The 17358-nt window shown below is 44.4% G+C and overlaps 1 protein-coding gene across 6 annotated transcripts in view; it reads right to left on the bottom strand.

Annotated features, from left to right (window-relative positions):
* The window catches only part of ARFGAP1 (ARF GTPase activating protein 1), a 46732-nt gene that overhangs the window by 12253 nt on the left and 17121 nt on the right, over positions 1 to 17358 (bottom strand). For 4 of the 6 annotated variants that reach the window (XM_087720592.1, XM_087720591.1, XM_087720589.1 and 1 more), the window contains exons 3-9: positions 16196 to 16305; positions 14238 to 14409; positions 11305 to 11405; positions 10602 to 10691; positions 9486 to 9582; positions 8115 to 8171; positions 6428 to 6460 (exon numbers count right to left, since the gene is read on the bottom strand). In XM_087720592.1, coding sequence (XP_087576718.1) covers positions 6428 to 6460; positions 8115 to 8171; positions 9486 to 9582; positions 10602 to 10691; positions 11305 to 11405; positions 14238 to 14409; positions 16196 to 16305 — 660 coding nt within the window. Of the gene's footprint in view, positions 1 to 1999; positions 2030 to 6427; positions 6461 to 8114; positions 8172 to 9485; positions 9583 to 10601; positions 10692 to 11304; positions 11406 to 14237; positions 14410 to 16195; positions 16306 to 17358 lie in introns of all 6 variants that reach the window. The other 2 variants (XM_087720588.1, XM_087720590.1) reach the window with 1 other exon arrangement.

The following is a 17358-nucleotide window of genomic DNA, read 5'->3' as shown; positions in this document are numbered from 1 at the left end:
GGACCCGGATTGTTGGGGGCAATATGCTGACTCTCTGTAAACTGCTTAGAGAGGGCTGAAAGCCCTATGGAGCGGTATATAAGTCTACTGCTATTGCTTTTGCAACCTCCTGACAAGCAAAGTCAATGGGGAAGCCAGATTCACTTAACAACCGCGTTACTGACTTAACAACTGCAGTGATTCCCTTAACAGCTGTGGCAGCAAAGGTTATAAAATGGGAGGGTGGGGAGACTCACTTAACAACATGTCTGTTCCTAAGCAACAGAAACTTTGGGTCCAATTGTGAGTTGCAAGTCGAGGACCATCTGTATTGAGTCCCTGGCGAATGGAAGGGAAGATTATTAACTGGAGTTGTAACGAGAAAAAAAGAAATAGAGTGACTTGCAACTTTATTTTCTAGAAGAGATCAGCAGTTCTCGACCTACGACCATAACTGGGGCCACAATTTCCATTACTAAGCAAAGGGGCTGTTAAGAGAGTCGTGCCTGATTTTATGACTTCTGCCGTGGTTGTTGAGAAAATCATTCCATCAAGTGGATCACACAGTTGTGAAGCAAATCTGGCTTCTCTCAATGATTTTGCTTGTTGGAAACTGGCGGGAAGGTTTGAGCGGAGTGGTGGCCTAAAGGTGGAGCTCTCGCCTCACAATCAGGAGACTGTGAGTTCGCTCCTAGGCAGAGGCCGATCTCTCTGGGCACAACGAGACTATATCTGCTGAACAAAACTCCGCACTGGCGAGAGGAAGGGCATCCGGCCATTAAAAACATTCTGCTAGCTCCATTCAGTTGCCCAGACTCTACCCTGCAAGGGATTATGGGGTCGTTAAAAAGATGGGGATGACGATGGAACTGGCGGGAAGGTTGCAACTCGCACTCACATCACCCTAGGATGCTGGCACTGCCATGCATACATGACAGCTGTCAAAGCACCTGAATTTTGATCACATGACCCTAGGGGTGCTGCTGCGAAGGTTATAAGTGCGAGGACAGACTGCAAGTCCCTTTTTTTCGATGCTGTAGCTTTGAATGGTTGGAAACGTTGGGCACGATTGTGATGGTACGTTGAGGGCTGCCTGTATCCCCACCTTAATTAGGGCGAACGTGCCCACCGCTGATAAAATACGAATTTCTTGTCCGAGGAATGTTAAATGTTCCAATCCCTGATCTACAAAAAAGAAGACACCCTGAAGTCTAGCAGAAGTTTGACTGTGGGCCCTGCCACCTTTTCTCTCTCTTTTTGGGAAATATTCCTCACCGAGCCCAAATCGGAGGCTTCAATAAATCTGGGCTCCAATTCCCTTGTGATCCCACTCGCCACTTGCCTGGCAAATGAACTCCGAGTGCCAACGTGAACAAAACACCGTGGGTTTAAAAATATACCATATTTTTTCGGACTATAAGACGCACCGGTATATAAGACGCACCAAGGTTTTGAAGAGGCAAGAAAGAAAAAAGTTTTTGTCCTCCCCGGCCCCCCAGGAACACTCTGCAGGCTTCAGCAGGGTTGGGGTAAGGCAAAAATGTCCCCATTTTTCACCAAAATGGGGGCATTTTTACCTTCCCTCAGCCCTGCTGAATAGCAATAGCAATAGCAAAACGCCTGTTTTGCAAAAAAAAGGCCCATTTTTTGCCCATTTTTCACAAAAATGGGATTCGGGAGCGAGGCTTTGGGGGGACAAAAATGGCTGTATAAGATGCACCAAATTTCCACGCTCTTTTAGGGAGGAGGAAAGGGTGCGTCTTATACTCCGAAAAATATGCTATATAAAAAGTTATGTATATTTAAAACACCAGTAAAGGCAGCTGATTTGAAAGCAAGGTGACGTTTATAGAAAAATGGAGACGGTACCGTTAATACAAAAAAAAATGGCGGCGGCTTCGCCCGGGGTGTGTTTGTGGGAGGAGAAGAGGGGAAAGGGGGGAAAAACACAGCTAGCAGCCAGATGTACAAACTCAAGCACAGTTACGAAGCACCCATGCATGAGAAGAGAGGACATTACCGGCTCTGCTTGCTGTTTTTGGGCCCAAAACTTTACACACCCGGGCAGCACAAGAAAGGCAGCAGAGGAAGTAGAAGAACCAACTTTTAGCAAAAGATCTAAACGCACTCAGTTTATCTTAGGCAAGAAAGCAAGATGTTTTATGTATGTGTGTGTGTGTGTGTGTGTGTGTGTGTGTGTTTGTTGTCCTGTGTACTAGTGCCTGGCTAACCAAAGTGGCAAATTTGTTCATCTAACGTGCCAAGCTGACTTGCCACATAACATGTCACCGCCGAACAACTCAACTTGCTAATTTGACAAATTGGTTTGTCATTTAGGACAGTGGTCACCAACTGGTGGTCCATGGACAACTGGTGGTCTGCGAGAAAACTTTGCATTTTTTATATTGCAGTAATCAGGGGTCCTCAAACTACGGCCCCTGGGTTGGATATGTGCAATGAACTCTTGTGTTGCTGCAGAGAGTCTCCCCCTTCGGGGTGTTTTTGTGCGAGTCCGAGAGGGGAAGAAATTCTGACTTGGGGTCTGCTTCAGCCTCCTGGTGTGGGGTTTTGGACGAAGGCTAGAGGGAAGTGCCGCTGGTGGCAAAGAGCCAGAGGGCCTCGTTCCAATGGGACTGCATCATGGTCTGGAACTGGCTGACCATCTCGGCCTGCTGAGCCTCCAGGCACCAGTACCTGGCCTTGCAATCCAGCAGGTCTTCCCTCTGCTTGGAAAGCCTATGCTCCTAGTCCTCAGTGAGGTGCTTCTGCTGAGCCTCCTTCTCAGTCAGATCCAATTTTGCCAACTCTTTCTCGTGGTGTCTGCTTAGCTCCAACAACTGCTCCCTGTTGGGGCCCTAAGGAGCCCGGGTGGGCAGGCGAGGAGTGGCTGGGAGGGGAGGGGCGAGTAGAGGCTGGTGAGATGCCCCTCGACGTGAGTGCCATCACGTTGGCCACGCCCACTCAGTCACATGACCACCTAGCCACGCCCACCCAGCTGGTCCTTAGGCAGATCACAATATTGGTCCGCGGGATTTAAAATTATGAATTTAGTGGTCCCTGAGGTCCAAAATGTTGGGGACCCCTGATTTAGGATATAACCTTTTTCTCTGAAAAAGAAAACAGGGCGTGGCTTGTCAGGAAAGCTGATAATGGAGAATTTCGGCGTAAATGCTTGCTCATGGAACACGAACGGTTTCAAACCTGGAGGGTTTAAAAATTCAAAACGCTTTGTTTCAGGCCCAGAAACAATGTAATGTAAAATAGACCAAGAAGATAGGGAGGGAGGGAGAAAAAAAAACCCATTACACACTTCGAGCGCTCATTCAAAACGAAATGTCTCATGTTGAAAACACGGCATTTTGAATTCAAATTGGTTGGATTCAAATTTTGTGAATGTCTCTAGTGCCAGCGTTTTTCAACCTTGGCAAGTCTAAGATGTGTTGGACTTCAACTCCCAGAATTCCCCAGCTGGCATGCTGACTGGGGAATTCTGGGAGCCGAAGTCCACATATCTTAATACTTCCCCAGGTTGAGAGTTTTGAATAAATACATGCATAACTACTAATATTACTTAACAAGGTTTTACGCTAGCAGCCACGGAGGCAACTGATGACTTCTGTTAGAAAGCATAAAAGAAAAAAACAAGGCAACTGTTGTGGCCTGCCAGCAGAGCTGGCAGCAGAGTCAGACAGTGAGGAGGTTGGGGAGGAACATGGGCCAGTCCTGGACTTTGGGGAAGGCTCAGAGCAAGCCGTCTGGCAGTTCTCAGCTGCCTTCAGAGCTAGACAGCAGTGAGGCAGAGGAACAGCTGGAGCCTGTGCGCATGCGCAGAGCTGCCAGAAGAAAAGAACAGCTAAGAAATCAGGGTCGACTTGGGTGTCCACAGGTGGACGGTGAATGGCCCCTCCCAGAGGGAATAAAAGAGGAGCGAAAGGAGAATGGGCTTTTGCAGGAAACAATTTGTTTGTTCGGGAGTGTGAAGATCTGTCCGTGAATCTCAGAGACTCTGTGCCAAGTCTTCCCCTTCACAGCACTGCGTTCGGAAAATATTTACATGGCAGCTTTCCAAGCTAGATAAGATCTGTGGTCATAAATTCACCTTTGAAGGAGGTTTGCCAGACCTTATTGGATATGAATGAGAGGAATTCATTTAATAAAAGAGGTTTTGTCGGGACCAATAATCTGTTTCGTGTTTTTGTGGGAAGCCTAGGTCAGAACAATAATATTGTAATAATCCTATTCTGTTTAAGAAAATATCTTCTTTAAATTCAGAGAAAGGTTTAAGATGAGGGTTGCAAATTTTTCTGGCCTTGGGTTGGAGTTTGCATTGGAGCCCAAATATTCCCTTCCCTCAAAAGCAAGAACTGTATGTGATTATGGTGCGCTTGCTGTCAAAAGCTTATCTTACTACACAGAGCAAAATCACACTTTGGGCTGAATCTTCATTGTCAACTTCTGCCTTAAGATCTTCCACGGTTTATTATATTTATGTATATGATGTATAATCAAACTGATTTATTTTTTTACCGGATACCTGCTTGTTTCCAAATTAAACGCAGACCTCAAAAAGATTCTAAATTTTCTTTTGCAGTGTTTGGGAGAAATGTATACCAGCTTCATACCAAACAGGAAATTCTAGCAAAAATGTATTACATATTATCAGCACAAATATGACCCCAGGTAGCTCAGCTTTTTACTGACGATGAATATATCATACTGAATATATACAGTCGTCCTGGGCAAGAAGCTAAACAGAAGTGACACTTATATGAACTGGTTCTCCACACATAACCTCCAGCACAATGCCCACTTGAAGAAAGATCTACACAATCACAGTGTGGAGTGTGCACTGTTCATCTGTGCCACTCCATATGTGGACAAGTCAGTTCCTACAAACATACCCCCACGAAGGGATGGTATTTTCTCCTTCTGGAACTCCAATATAATAGCGCTAAGCATCAAGGAACAATATTCTGATAATCTTCTTTAAGAAACTATTTTATAAACTGAAAATTTGGAGCTGGCACATGATAATAATAACAAGTTGCATAGTTTTATGCAGGGATTAGGCAGAGATGATATTAGATGAGTGTTTCACAATCTAAGCAATTTGAATAGGTCTGGATATCTTGTCTCCTTAATTCATCTGTGTCAAGAAAAAACCCTCACATGGCAATAATACATTCAGTAGTTGTCCGATAAAACATAAAATACGCATTAAACATGTGATGTGCAAGAATATAAACTGAACCTAGGTTCCATTTAACCATTTCACACCATTATCCCTACAAGATTTTCACCCTACCTTATCTACCTTTCTCTCTCTCTCTCTCTCATCTATATCTATATTCAGCAACCCAGAAAGCTCCAAAACAGCAACGTAGGTAATTCCACAAGACACAGCTAGACTACAGATTTCTTCAATGCTAGTTCTAACGGTTGTTTCCTGCAAATGTCCCCTCCCAACGCCTCACTTATAAACCCTCTTGGGAGGGGCCCAGGCACAACCACCTGTGCATAATTATCATCTATGAGACTGCCTAGGAGTTGCTGCTTCCGTTTCTCAGCCCTTCGTAATCTAGCATCAGGGACAAACTGCCTTTGATCCTCCCCACTGCTCCATGCCTCAGGTGCCTCCTGGTGGCCAACCAGCCTCTCTGGTCCCTGCTCTGAGTATGAACCTTGCCCAGGGTCCTCCACATTTTCCATGGCAGACTCATATGGTTCCTCACTATCCGAGTCCATCAGCAGCTCAACTGGATCCTGCTGGGCCACAACAATCACCTACATCTATCTGTCTGTCTGTCTGTCTGTCTGTCTATCTATCTATCTATCTACCTACCTACCTACCTACCTATCACCAATCTATCACCTATCTCTATTTATCTATCTATCCATCCATCCATCCATCCACCCACCCACCCACATATACAATGACTGCTTCTGCGTAAGATGTAGGTTCAATGGATAGTACCAAACTACACAGCTTACAAACTGTGTCCATAGTCTGTGTGGGGCTTACAACTGCCATCTAAATGCAGGGGCTGGAAATACAACACGGCATATCTTCCAACCTGTTGTACTCTGGACAGTTATTTCCAACTGCATTCGGAAAGGATAAGAAATAGGATGTGCCTTGCTACCAAAGTCTAAACTTAAGAGAATGTACCTTGCTGGCTCATTTCCAGAGCCTGAAATTGGAGTGTACAATTTACTGCTAACACAAGCTGACGCCAAGGAACAAAAATGGGTTTCATTGTTGAACACTGCAGCAAATAACTAATCAGGCAACTAAAGAGTCAATGGGTTAACTCCTTACTTTCATCTGCCATGTAACACTTAAACAACACTACTTACTAAGTGTTGTTTCTAAGATTCAGGAAAGCAAGTTGTAAGGAAAATAGAACTAATGAAATATTTTTAGTGTTCAGTAGTTTGCAAGGGTTACCTTTTGAGTTGCTTGAGAGCCAAACTTGCTAGCCTGTTGAAAAAAGAAAAATTGGCTTATTTCGATTCCACGATTCCTTTTAAAAATCAAAAATTCAAACGCTCTGAAAATTCTAGGATTTTTAAAAATTATTTTTTAAGTACCCCTACCTCCTACCATCTTAAGGAACTGGCAACCATTATGCTCCTGCATCCCAAATTATGTGTGCCACACAAATGGTTTTTAATGCTACCTAAACATACTCCATTCATTTCTTCCTTTTGAATGAGCCTAACCATCTTTCATGCTTGTCTGAAACACTATTAGGAATCTTATCGAGTCTGAACGCTATAGAAAAAACACACACAGATGCACAGACAAGAAAAGGCAGGGTACAAAGAAAAGTGTAGTGAATACTATTATTACAGACAAGATCTCAATAATAGCCTTCTTGGTGAGTAACAATACAATACAATACCAGAGTTGGAAGGGACCTTGGAGGTCTTCTAGTCCAACCCCCTGCCTAGGCAGGAAACTTTATACCGTTTCAGACAAATGGCTACCCAACATCTTCTTAAAGACTTCCAGTGTTGGGGCATTCACAACTTCTGGAGGCAAGTTGTTCCACTGATTAATTGTTCTAACTGTCAGGAAATTCCTCCTCAGTTCTAAGTTGCTTCTCTCCTTGATTAGTTTCCACTGATTGCTTCTTGTTCTACACTCAGGTGCCTTGGAGAAGAGAGACTCCCTCTTCTTTGTGGCAGCCCCTGAGATATTGGAAGACTGCTATCATGTCTCCCCTAGTCCTTCTTTTCATTAAACTAGACATACCCAGTTCCTGCAACTGTTCTTCATATGTTTTAGCCTCCAGTCCCCTAATCCTCTTTGTTGCTCTTCTCTGCACTCTTTCTAGAGTCTGCACATCTTTTCTGCATCATGGCGACCAAAATGGAATGCAGGATTCCAAGTGTGGCCTTACCAAGGCCTTATAAAGTGGTATTAACACTTCACGTTATTTTATAACAATTTACAACAATTTATAGAGCTTTGCTTTGTGAGCCTTCGCATTTAACAGTCTCCATTTTCGCTGGCAGAGGGTTGCAGGAGGCTGTCGCAGCCGAAAACGGAGCTTGGGAGCCCGTTTTCGCCGGCAGAACGCTCGGGCCTCCACAGGCGCCCCCAATACAAGTGACATTGAGCTGGCCATGCCCACCCTGGCCACGCCCACTCCACCACGCCAAGGTCAAACACAACCCCGATACAGCACTCATTGAAATCAAGTTTGACACCCCTGCTCTGGATCCATTTCCCAGTCAGAATGTTCGTGGCAAGACAAAACCGCGTTCCACTAAAGCGCGCCCGATTAAACCGCGTCGCTGACGTCATCAGCAGGGCGACAACAGCGACCGCGGAGAAAAAAGGGCGCTTTAAAAAGCGCTTTGAAAGCAAGCCGATTCAAGTTAAGGTAAGGGTTAGGTTTAGGGTTAGGGTTAGCGTTAGGTTAAGGGTTAGGTTTAGGGTTAGGTTTAGGGTTAGGTTTAGGAGGGTTAGGTTTAGGGGGGGTTAGGTTTAGGTTTAGGGGTTAATTTTAGCTTTATCGTTCACAGCGTGCTTTTTTCGTCGCGCTGTGATGACGTCAGCTACGCGGTTTCGTCGAGTGCGCTTTCGTTGAACGCGGTTTTGTGGTGAAACCAGAATGTTTACTTACGCCCTCTTTTGCTGCCGATGCAAACTTGCTCGCTCCAGTTGTAAAACTACTCCAGCCCTGAAAAAAAAAAGAGAGAGAGAGATTGAAGGTCAGAGGTCCTGCTTTGTGGAGATACTCCAGTGTCTAAAAACACCGAACTTACATATTTGGACATGAGCCTGGGCCTGAAATGTGCAAAACGTAACTGTTCATCAGTGCAGGGTCCATATAAGCTTAATGGGAAATTTGCAAAGGGAATTTTCAAGAGATGCTCTATGTTTCAGGTCTTGGCTGCTGCTTTCAGATCCCCGGGTTCTACTATCAAGTAAAATGCGACTCTGTTATTTATACAGAATGAAACCTGAAGGAAAAATTGGTTTTACTCCTAATTCGGTTTAGATCAGCTTCAGGAAGCAAGGTTTTGCAGCCTGACCCCTTCACTCTTCCAAATCTTCACAGCAATATTTTTTCCCCCCTAAACATGGCTCCGAAAAGATGTGTGGACTTCAATAATCTAAAACGGTAAATCTGTTGTGGCCTGTCTACCACAGGCCACATGAGCAGCCGAATCAGAGGAGGAGGACATGCGGGAGTCAGGGACAGCATCAAGGCAAACTGAGAACTCGGAGGGGGAAGGGGGAATGGAACTGTCAGAGAGAGAGAGAGAGAGAGAGAGAGGGAGGGAGGGAGAGGGAGAGGGAGAGAGAGAGAGAGAGAGAGAGAGGGAGGGAGGAAGAGCCTGGGCCAAAGTCTCCAGGTCTGGAGATGGCTGATGAGGAAGAGGAGGAACAGCTGGGTCCAGTGCCTGACGTGCGGATGTGCAGAAGACAGAGGAGAGCAGTGGAAATCTATGGGCTGGTCCTTGGGACAGAAAAGCCACCGCTGCTAGTGAAGTCCCACCTTAGCTCTGGGGATAAAAGGCAGGGGGTGGAGATAAATAGGTGTGGCAGACAATTATTCATCTCCCCTGCCGAAGAGGCTTGTTAGTTGCGGTGAAAGATAAAACTTTTTCCCGGGGTTGCTGGCGCTCCTAATAAAGGAATCATCGCTTCAACTACAGAGGCTTTGTGGTGTTTGGGGAGCTGGGTCAGAACAAAATCTTTTAACCTCTACTCCAGACAGCAGTAAAATCCAATCATATTAGAATTAGGATTCCTAATTTTATTAACAATCATTCTGTATTGTCAGTGCACAAAGTATGTACAGCGAGATTGGTTGAGCTCCCTCAGTGCACCCCCCCAACACAATACAACTTGCAGTGAAGACAGAAAGGGGAAAAAATATCCCTAACCCAATAAATCATATTAACAAACACAAAAAAAAAACATTAGAAATGACAGGACAGCAAAACAACATCCTAAATTAGCACACCTATAAACAATTTTGACTTACCGAGTAGAGAGAAGACATAGCGTTGTTCAGGAAGTCATCTTCCTTTTTGGGAGGGGTAACTGTGTTCCCAAACCCAACATAGCGGTTTTCTTGGCCACTGAATTGGAACACAAAAGGAAAGAATTAGATTAAGCTACTTATCATCAAAATACTTTGCTGCTCTTCAAAGTGCTGCTTTGGAGAGGCCACTTAGGAGCAGGGCGAGCAGTTTCCCAACTTTGGCAATTTTAAGCTGCGTGGACTTCCAACTCCCAGAATTCCCCAGCCACCCACTCCCAGCCACTCTGGGAGTTGAAGTCCATAAAGTTTAAAGTTGTTGAGGTTGGGAAACATTGGTATCGTGCAGGGGTGTCAAACTCGATTTCGTTGAGGGCCGCATCAGGGTTGTGTTTGACCACGAGGGACCGGGTAGGCGTGGCTAGGGAGGGCATGGCCAGCTCGACGTCACTCATGTCAGGGGCGCCTGTGGTAGCCCAGGGGATCCATTGCCTCCAGCGGAGGAAGGCGAGACCAGGCAGAGCGCCAACCCTTGTCCTCCAGAGGAACCTTGGCATCCCTCTCAGGCCAGACAGAGGATCCTTGGACGGCAGTGCAGGCTGTCCACTGCCCTAGACAGTGGAAGGGCAAGCACATTTGTTTTGCTAGAGAAAACGGAGCTCGGGAGGGGCGTTCCGTTTTCGGCTGTGACAGCCTCCTGCAGCACTCTGCCAACGAAAAGGGACACCACCAGGTTGTAAATCAGTGCCCGGTCAGCCTGGCGGCACCACAGGCCAGTCCTTTCCTGTTTCCAGGGTGACCCTGTGGGCCAGATCAAAGCACCCTGTGGCCGGATTCGGTCCCCAGGCCTTGAGTTTGACAGTCCTGGTATAGTGACTAAAGACAACAGATTAGAAATGGGGAGAGAGCCAGGTTTTAGTCCCGCCTCGAGCCAGTTACTGTTTCTTGGCCCTAAGAAGGAAGCAATGGCTAAATGCAATGGACACAGCCCAAAAAAGTTGCCAAGGAAACTGCAGGGACTTGTCCTGGCAGTTATTCTGAGTTCAAAAATTGATTTGAAGGCATTAAAAAAAAAAGATTATTCAAGGCCTTTTGCTGAATGCCATCTAAATCATTTACCTTTGATAGGAAGCAAAGTCGTCATTCAACCAGTCTTCAAATGCTTTATCAGAAGTGGGGCCGGCATTCTGCGGTTGCCCCCCAGAACTTCTGCAAAAAACGACATCAAAAATGAAACCACACAAAGGGAACGTCTATTCAATTACCAGCACCTGGGGGGGGGGGGGTTGTCTCACAGCACAACACGCAACATGCCACACGACTGCCCTATTTCCCTAAAAATAAGACCTCCCTGGATAATAAGCCCAATCGGGCTTTTGAGTGCATGCGCTAAAATAAGCCCTCGCCGAAAATATTGCAACACAGCAGCAGCCATGAGGTGACCACGCTCGCCACCTCCTGCACCTCAAAAATAATAAGACCTCCCTGAAAATAAGGCCAAGCGCTTATTTCGGGGGTCAAAAGAAAATAAGACCCTGTCTTATTTTGGGGGAAACACAGTGTTAACCTAAGAAAGTTGGGCACCATCATGATCTCTCTCTGAACAGGCATTGCAAATGCTCACAAATGCATTTATTTTTTTAGTTAATTGGCTTATTTTCTCTTGTCAGATTTATATTCTGTTCTTTCTGTTTAGGAGGAATGAGTGAGGTAAGCCCGTGCACATATGTTCTCTACATGTTCAGCTGCATTCCTCAAACGGCTGTGCTTTGGTAGTAAAAATTAAAACTTTGAAATAGAACCCAAGTCCAAGAATGTTTACCGATGAGCTGAGGACAAAGCCACCTTGGGCTGCGGAGGACTCCAATTCCGAGCAGCAGAAGTTTCAATGGACCATTCTTTACCTTCAGCTAACACGGCCACCTAAAGAAAGAAAGGACTTTAAACAAAAACATTCTTTAGCGCAGAGATGGTCCCCTTTATGACTTGCGGACTTCAACTCCCAGAATTCCTGAGCCCCTGTGGCTGGCTCTGAGGTCATTGGACGAATGGACTCTGAGGTCTACAAAATATTTTAGACTCTTGTTCTAGATAGAGACGGAAAAGTTTCCTTACTCTTGAGTTGACTGGGATTCTGGCTAGTGACACTACGATGTTATCAATGCTGAAAACCGTTCTTACATTCACTATTTGGTGCCAGGTGTCTCTGTTTATTATCGCCTCTCAAAACAGATCTAAAATGTTCAAATTGGTTTGCACCTAAGAGGTTCTCGGACCACAAAGGATGTCCCGGGGGGGAATGCATGCCTCACAAACCACCCACACTTATTCTGGGAGCTTGGACGACAGCTACACTGGGAGTAGAGAGAATTGCAAGGACGCACACAATTCTGTCCCAAGGCCTTCAATTAGGGACACAGATAGCCATGGGCTTGCTGACATCACATAACAAGGGACCACAGTCATCCGTTAAGACAGCTTGGAAAGAGAAAAATAATAAACAGCCAGTGCCATTAAGAAACCTCAGTGCTAATGGCAAGGACGGCTGGGTGAATTTCAAGAGGAGAAAGTTTCTGACAATTTCGGATCAGCCGCAAGGAATGCTGATCTCAGCAGGTTCTTATCACACAGCCTCTATTTTTGTGGTTCAATACATGACACATATAATAAATGGCCACCTACCCCGTTTCCCCAAAAATAAGACCTCCCTAGATAATAAGCCCTCCCTAAAAATATTGCAACACAGCAGCAGGCAGGAGATGACCACACTCACTGCCTCCTGCACATCAAAAATAATAAGACCTCCCCAAATATAAAGCCAAGTGCTTATTTCATGGGTCAAAAGAAAATAAGACCGTCTTATTTTGGGGAAAACATGGTAATGAGAAGGAAGGAATCACTGGAGAAGAGCCTAATGCTGGGAAAGATGGAGGGCAAAAGAAGAAGGGGACGGCAGAGAAGGAGGTGGCTGGATGGAGTCACCGAAGCAGCCGGCGTGAGCTGAAATGGACTCCAGAGAATGGTAGAGGGCAGGAAGGCCTGGAGGAATGTTGTCCATGGGGTCGTGATGGGTCAGACAAGACTTCACAACTAACAACAACAAAATGGCACATGGTTTATTTGGGCAGGTGATGAGAATTTGCAGAACCTCAATAATGGAACAAGTGCAGACAAAACACAGACATGTTCACTTTTCTGCTAAAAAAAATAAACACCCACTACTTTCCTGAAAAAGAGACCCTTTTCAATAATAGCTAGGGATGCACAAAACATTGTGGCTGGGAAGTGTGGGGAGTTTGAAACAATCACACCTGTTTTGATGGTTCTGAGAATGAAATGGAACGCCTGCATTTTGCTGAGAGTTTTTATTCTGGCATGAGCCAAACCTGGGCTGTTATAAGTGGTGCAGACTTAGGTAGGCAATATGCGAGTTACCGTATTTTTTAAACTATAAGACATACTGCACTATAAGACGCATCTAGATTTAGAGGAGGAAAACAGCTTTTGTCCTCCATGCGTCTCATTTTCACCCTCCCCGGCCGCTAGAAGCACATTGCACTCTCTCTGCGTCCCGTTTTTGCCAAAAACGGGCCCATTTTTGGCCTGCAGAGTGCTTCTGGAGATTGGGGATGGCAAAAACGGGACAAGCAGAGGGTTTAGGAGGCCAACAAATGGGGCCTGGATTCGGTCTATAACACAGACATTTCCACTTTTTTGGGAGGGAGAGTGCATCTTATAGTCCAAAAAATACGGTATTCCTTCTTCAAACTCTTTCAGTCGGAAGGGGTGCCTTTGGGACGTTTCAAGTGTGAAAGTCAATCTATGGAGTGTGAAACAATACACTTTTATTTTTCTGTGTCCTGCACGGCCTTTGTAATATCCTAAACCACAGGTAGTCCTCGACTTACAACTCTGATTGAGCCCAAATGTTCTGTTGCTAAGCGAGATTTTATTTATTTATTTTATTTATTATTAAAATTTATATGCCGCCTAATCCCGAAGGACTCCGTTTGTTAAGTGAAGTTTGCCCCATTTGATGACCTTCCTTGCCATGTTTCCCCCAAAATAAGACAGGGTCTTTTCTTTTGACCCCCGAAATAAGCGCTTGGCCTTATTTTCAGAGAGGTCTTATTATTTTTGAGGTGCAGGAGACGGCGAGCGTGGTCACCTCAGGGCTGCTGCTGTGCTGCAATATTTTGGGGGAGGGCTTATTTTTAGGGGAGGGCATATTTCAGCACATGCGCTCAAAAGTTCGATTGGGCTTATCATCCGGGGAGGTCTTATTTTCGGGGAAACAGGTTATTAAGTGAATCACCGCAGTGGTGAAGTTCACAGCACGGTTGTTAAGTGACTCCGGCTTCCCCATTGACTTTGCCAGAAGGTCGCAAAAGGGGATCACATGACCCCGGGACACTGCAACCGTCATAAATACGAGTCAGTTGCCAAGCATCTGAATTTTGATCACCTGACTGTGAGGATGCTGCAACGGTTGTAAGTGTGATAAAACAGTCATAAGTCACTTTTTTCAGTGCTGTTGCAACTTTGAGCTGTCGCTAAACAAACTGTTGCACACCGAGGACTACCTGTATGAACTCAAAGTTCTGTTTGTCAAAAATTACATGCTGCGGATGCCAAAATAGAGACCTACTGATGCTGTAAATCAGTCTCTTTCTCATCTTGACAGCTTAATTAATATTCATAGCAATGCAGAATCACAAAATAAATCTAGGTCCAAGAACGTTGAATGGGATTTACCTTATCTCTGAAGAGAGCCGCAGCTCTGCTGTTGTACTTCTCTTGCATCGACCAGCAAGGGTCATAATCATCTTGAGACTCTAAAAACTCTCGGAATTTAAGGTTCCCACCGGCCTTCATTTTCTCCAGTTCGATGTCTTTCCATTTGTCCATTGTGACAGAGCGCACAAAACTGTAAACGACAATTCAGCGGTTTCTCAGTATGCTGGGACGGCCATCCGAGTATTTACAGAAATCAAAAAGCTATCCGGGATAAGAAAGCATAGGAAGGAAGGGAGGCGCCTGTCCTTTCGGGGACACTTTTTCTCCTGAAATCTTTCTTGAGAAAAAGGGCGGAAAAAAATCACACCAAAAACTGGGGTGGGGTGGGGTCTGGGCATGTGCGCATGGGTCATGCACATAGCATTATGGGTGTGGCACACCCGCGCACGACCTCCCTGCGCTCCCCCCACTTTTGGCACACGAGCCAAAAAAGATTCACCATCACTGAGCTATAGCAATCCCTGCAGCCTCTAACAGCTGATGATTGGGAGAAATTGAAAGTGAAACTTGCTGTTTGCTCCACATGGCAAATTGCTGGGAGGCAGATTTTTTTTTTTTGCTTGTGCTAATCAGGCTGTTTGCTGCAAGGAGGTAAGTCAACAACTATAAATGCCTATAGAATGTTCCAATTATTAGGCTTATTTTTTTAAAGACTGCTTTATTATTATTCTAGACAACTTAACAAAATGAAGAAGCTTTTTAAAATAAATGCTTGATCTGAAGAGGCCCCCTGCTATTGTTTTAAAAAGTGCTATCTTTTTAAATAGCAGAGAATAACTATACTTCCAGAAAGCACATCAATTTTAACAGCATCTGTACAGGTATTGTCTGAAATATAACACTACAAGCAGTGTATATTGTCTGTACTTTTTGTTGCAAGGAGGCAAATTGCTGGGAGGCAGAGGAAGATATTTTACTCGTTTTCATCCCCAAAATCTAGGTGTGTCTTCTGCTTTGAAGGGTCTTATACTCCGAAAAATAAGGTAATAGGAAATTGCTGGAGTCAGTTTCAATATGCTGACCTAAAGGGATTGATTGTCTTGTTATATTCTTATTATTTCTTAATATGGTGGGAAGCGTTCAGGGAACTTTTCGCTGAGGGGATTTTTGAGCAGGAAACTGACTAATTGCCAAGATATTATGTAACACCTATTGTATAATACAATCTTGTGTAACATGGACATGTAAGAAAGTGGACTATCACTCCGAAATCATGTTTAAGCCCTGTATCCAAATCTGTCAGATGTTCTCTTTTTATCTTTAATGATTGAGAATCCTTTTGCAAAAGCTTATACAACTGTATCTTAAATTGTATCTAAATTGAAGTTGTGAATGCCTCAACACTGGAAGTCTTTATGAAGATGTTGGATAACCATTTGTCTGAAACGGTATATAGTTTCTTGCCTAGGCAGGGGGTTGGACTAGAAGACCTCCAAGGTCCCTTCCAACTCTGCTATTGTATTGTATTATTATAAATAAATATGCCTTTTATTGTTTATGGTCTCCTTGTTCTTCTATGAGACAGAGATTCCTTTTCTCACAATGCCTGAAGTTTTCAGCCTGGTTTTATGGTTTTTATTATCGTTTCTAATCCAACAAGGGCTACATTATAGAACAGGAATGCCTAACCTTTTTGTTGATGCGTGCCAAACCCGTGGATGTGACCCCCAACCCCACGCATGCGTGCATGACCCCCACATGCGCCCCACCTCCATGCATGTACACGAGACTCCCATGCATGTGCGCGACATCCCCACACGCCACCCACCCCCCCTGCATGCATGGCAGCGACCCAAAAACCAGCTGGTTATAGAAGAAGGGCAACTGTACAAATCCGTTCAGTCAATAAATAAAAACAAGGAGATTAATAGGGCGAAACCGTTTCTTGTATTATTAATGCATAATCAATGACCAACCTCAGATGAACTCCCAAGCCTCTATGTTTTCCTGAGCACTCCAGACAGATCCAGATGCCATAGGTCACACTCACCCACTGGGGGTTAAATGCACCACACTCAAAACAAACCTGTAAAGAAAAAAAAAGGGGGGGGGGTAAGATAATTATGAGTTGTCCACAGAAAATCTAGGGCTTTTAGTCCCACCTTGAAAGTCAGCTGAGTGACTTAGAGCCAATCGTCAGGAGACTGTTCTAATCCCGCCTTAGGCGTGAAAGCCAGCTGGGTGACTTTTGGCCAATCACCAGGAGGCTGAGAGTTCTAATCCCGCCTTAGGCATGAAAACCAGCTGGGTGACTTTGGACCAATCGCTGTTTCTCAGCCCAACCTACCTCAAAAGGATTGTTGTTGTGGAGAAAATAAGGGGAGGAAGGAGTATTAGATGTGTTTGCGACACTGATAAAGTAACAATGGCAGGATAAAAAACTAATAAATAGAATAATTAAAAAGCAGCGTTCATAAAAAAGATATTAGGCGAAATCAAGCTTAGGTATGCCTATTAACCTGAAGGTCTGCCCAGATGAGTATCACCTTGAAATAATGAATCACGAGAAGGTATGGAGGGAGAGAGAGAGACAGAGACTATGTATGTATGTATGTATGTATGTATGTATGTATGTATGCATGCATGTATATGATTTTGTTATATTGTACTATATTAATTCACTTGATTCTTTTTGTTAGTTTTTATTGTTTTAAATATGGTTTTATATTTTGCAAACTGCCTTGAGTCACCATGGGTGAATAAGCAGCAATATAATTTCAATAAATAAATAAATACATACATACATTTTTGCATGCCACTTTGAGTGGTACAAAACATAACTGTGAAATAATACTAAAAATGATGAAAGTTATAATTGATGATGACGATAAAATTTGGATAGATGCAGTGATGAAAGAAATGGATTTTGTAAAGACAATTCAGTGTTTATAGTGGAAAACTGCTTCCAAAAACATAAAAGCAGGCACTACCTTCCGAATCAAACTGACCATTTAATAGGAAACAGAAGATAGAAAATCTAATGCAATCAGCCATCACACACTACAGATTCTGAAACAAGACTAGGCATTATTAATATGGGATAAAACTAGACCATTGAAGCCAACAGGCAAGATTTTGA

Source organism: Thamnophis sirtalis, unplaced genomic scaffold (genome assembly GCF_051295495.1).
Source record: "Thamnophis sirtalis isolate CommonGarterSnake01/CBP01778 unplaced genomic scaffold, rThaSir2_p1.2 scaffold_7, whole genome shotgun sequence".
Taxonomy (NCBI): Eukaryota; Metazoa; Chordata; class Lepidosauria; order Squamata; family Natricidae; genus Thamnophis; species Thamnophis sirtalis.
Note: the sequence above shows the minus strand (reverse complement) of the source record. Positions and strands in the feature narration are given on the sequence as shown.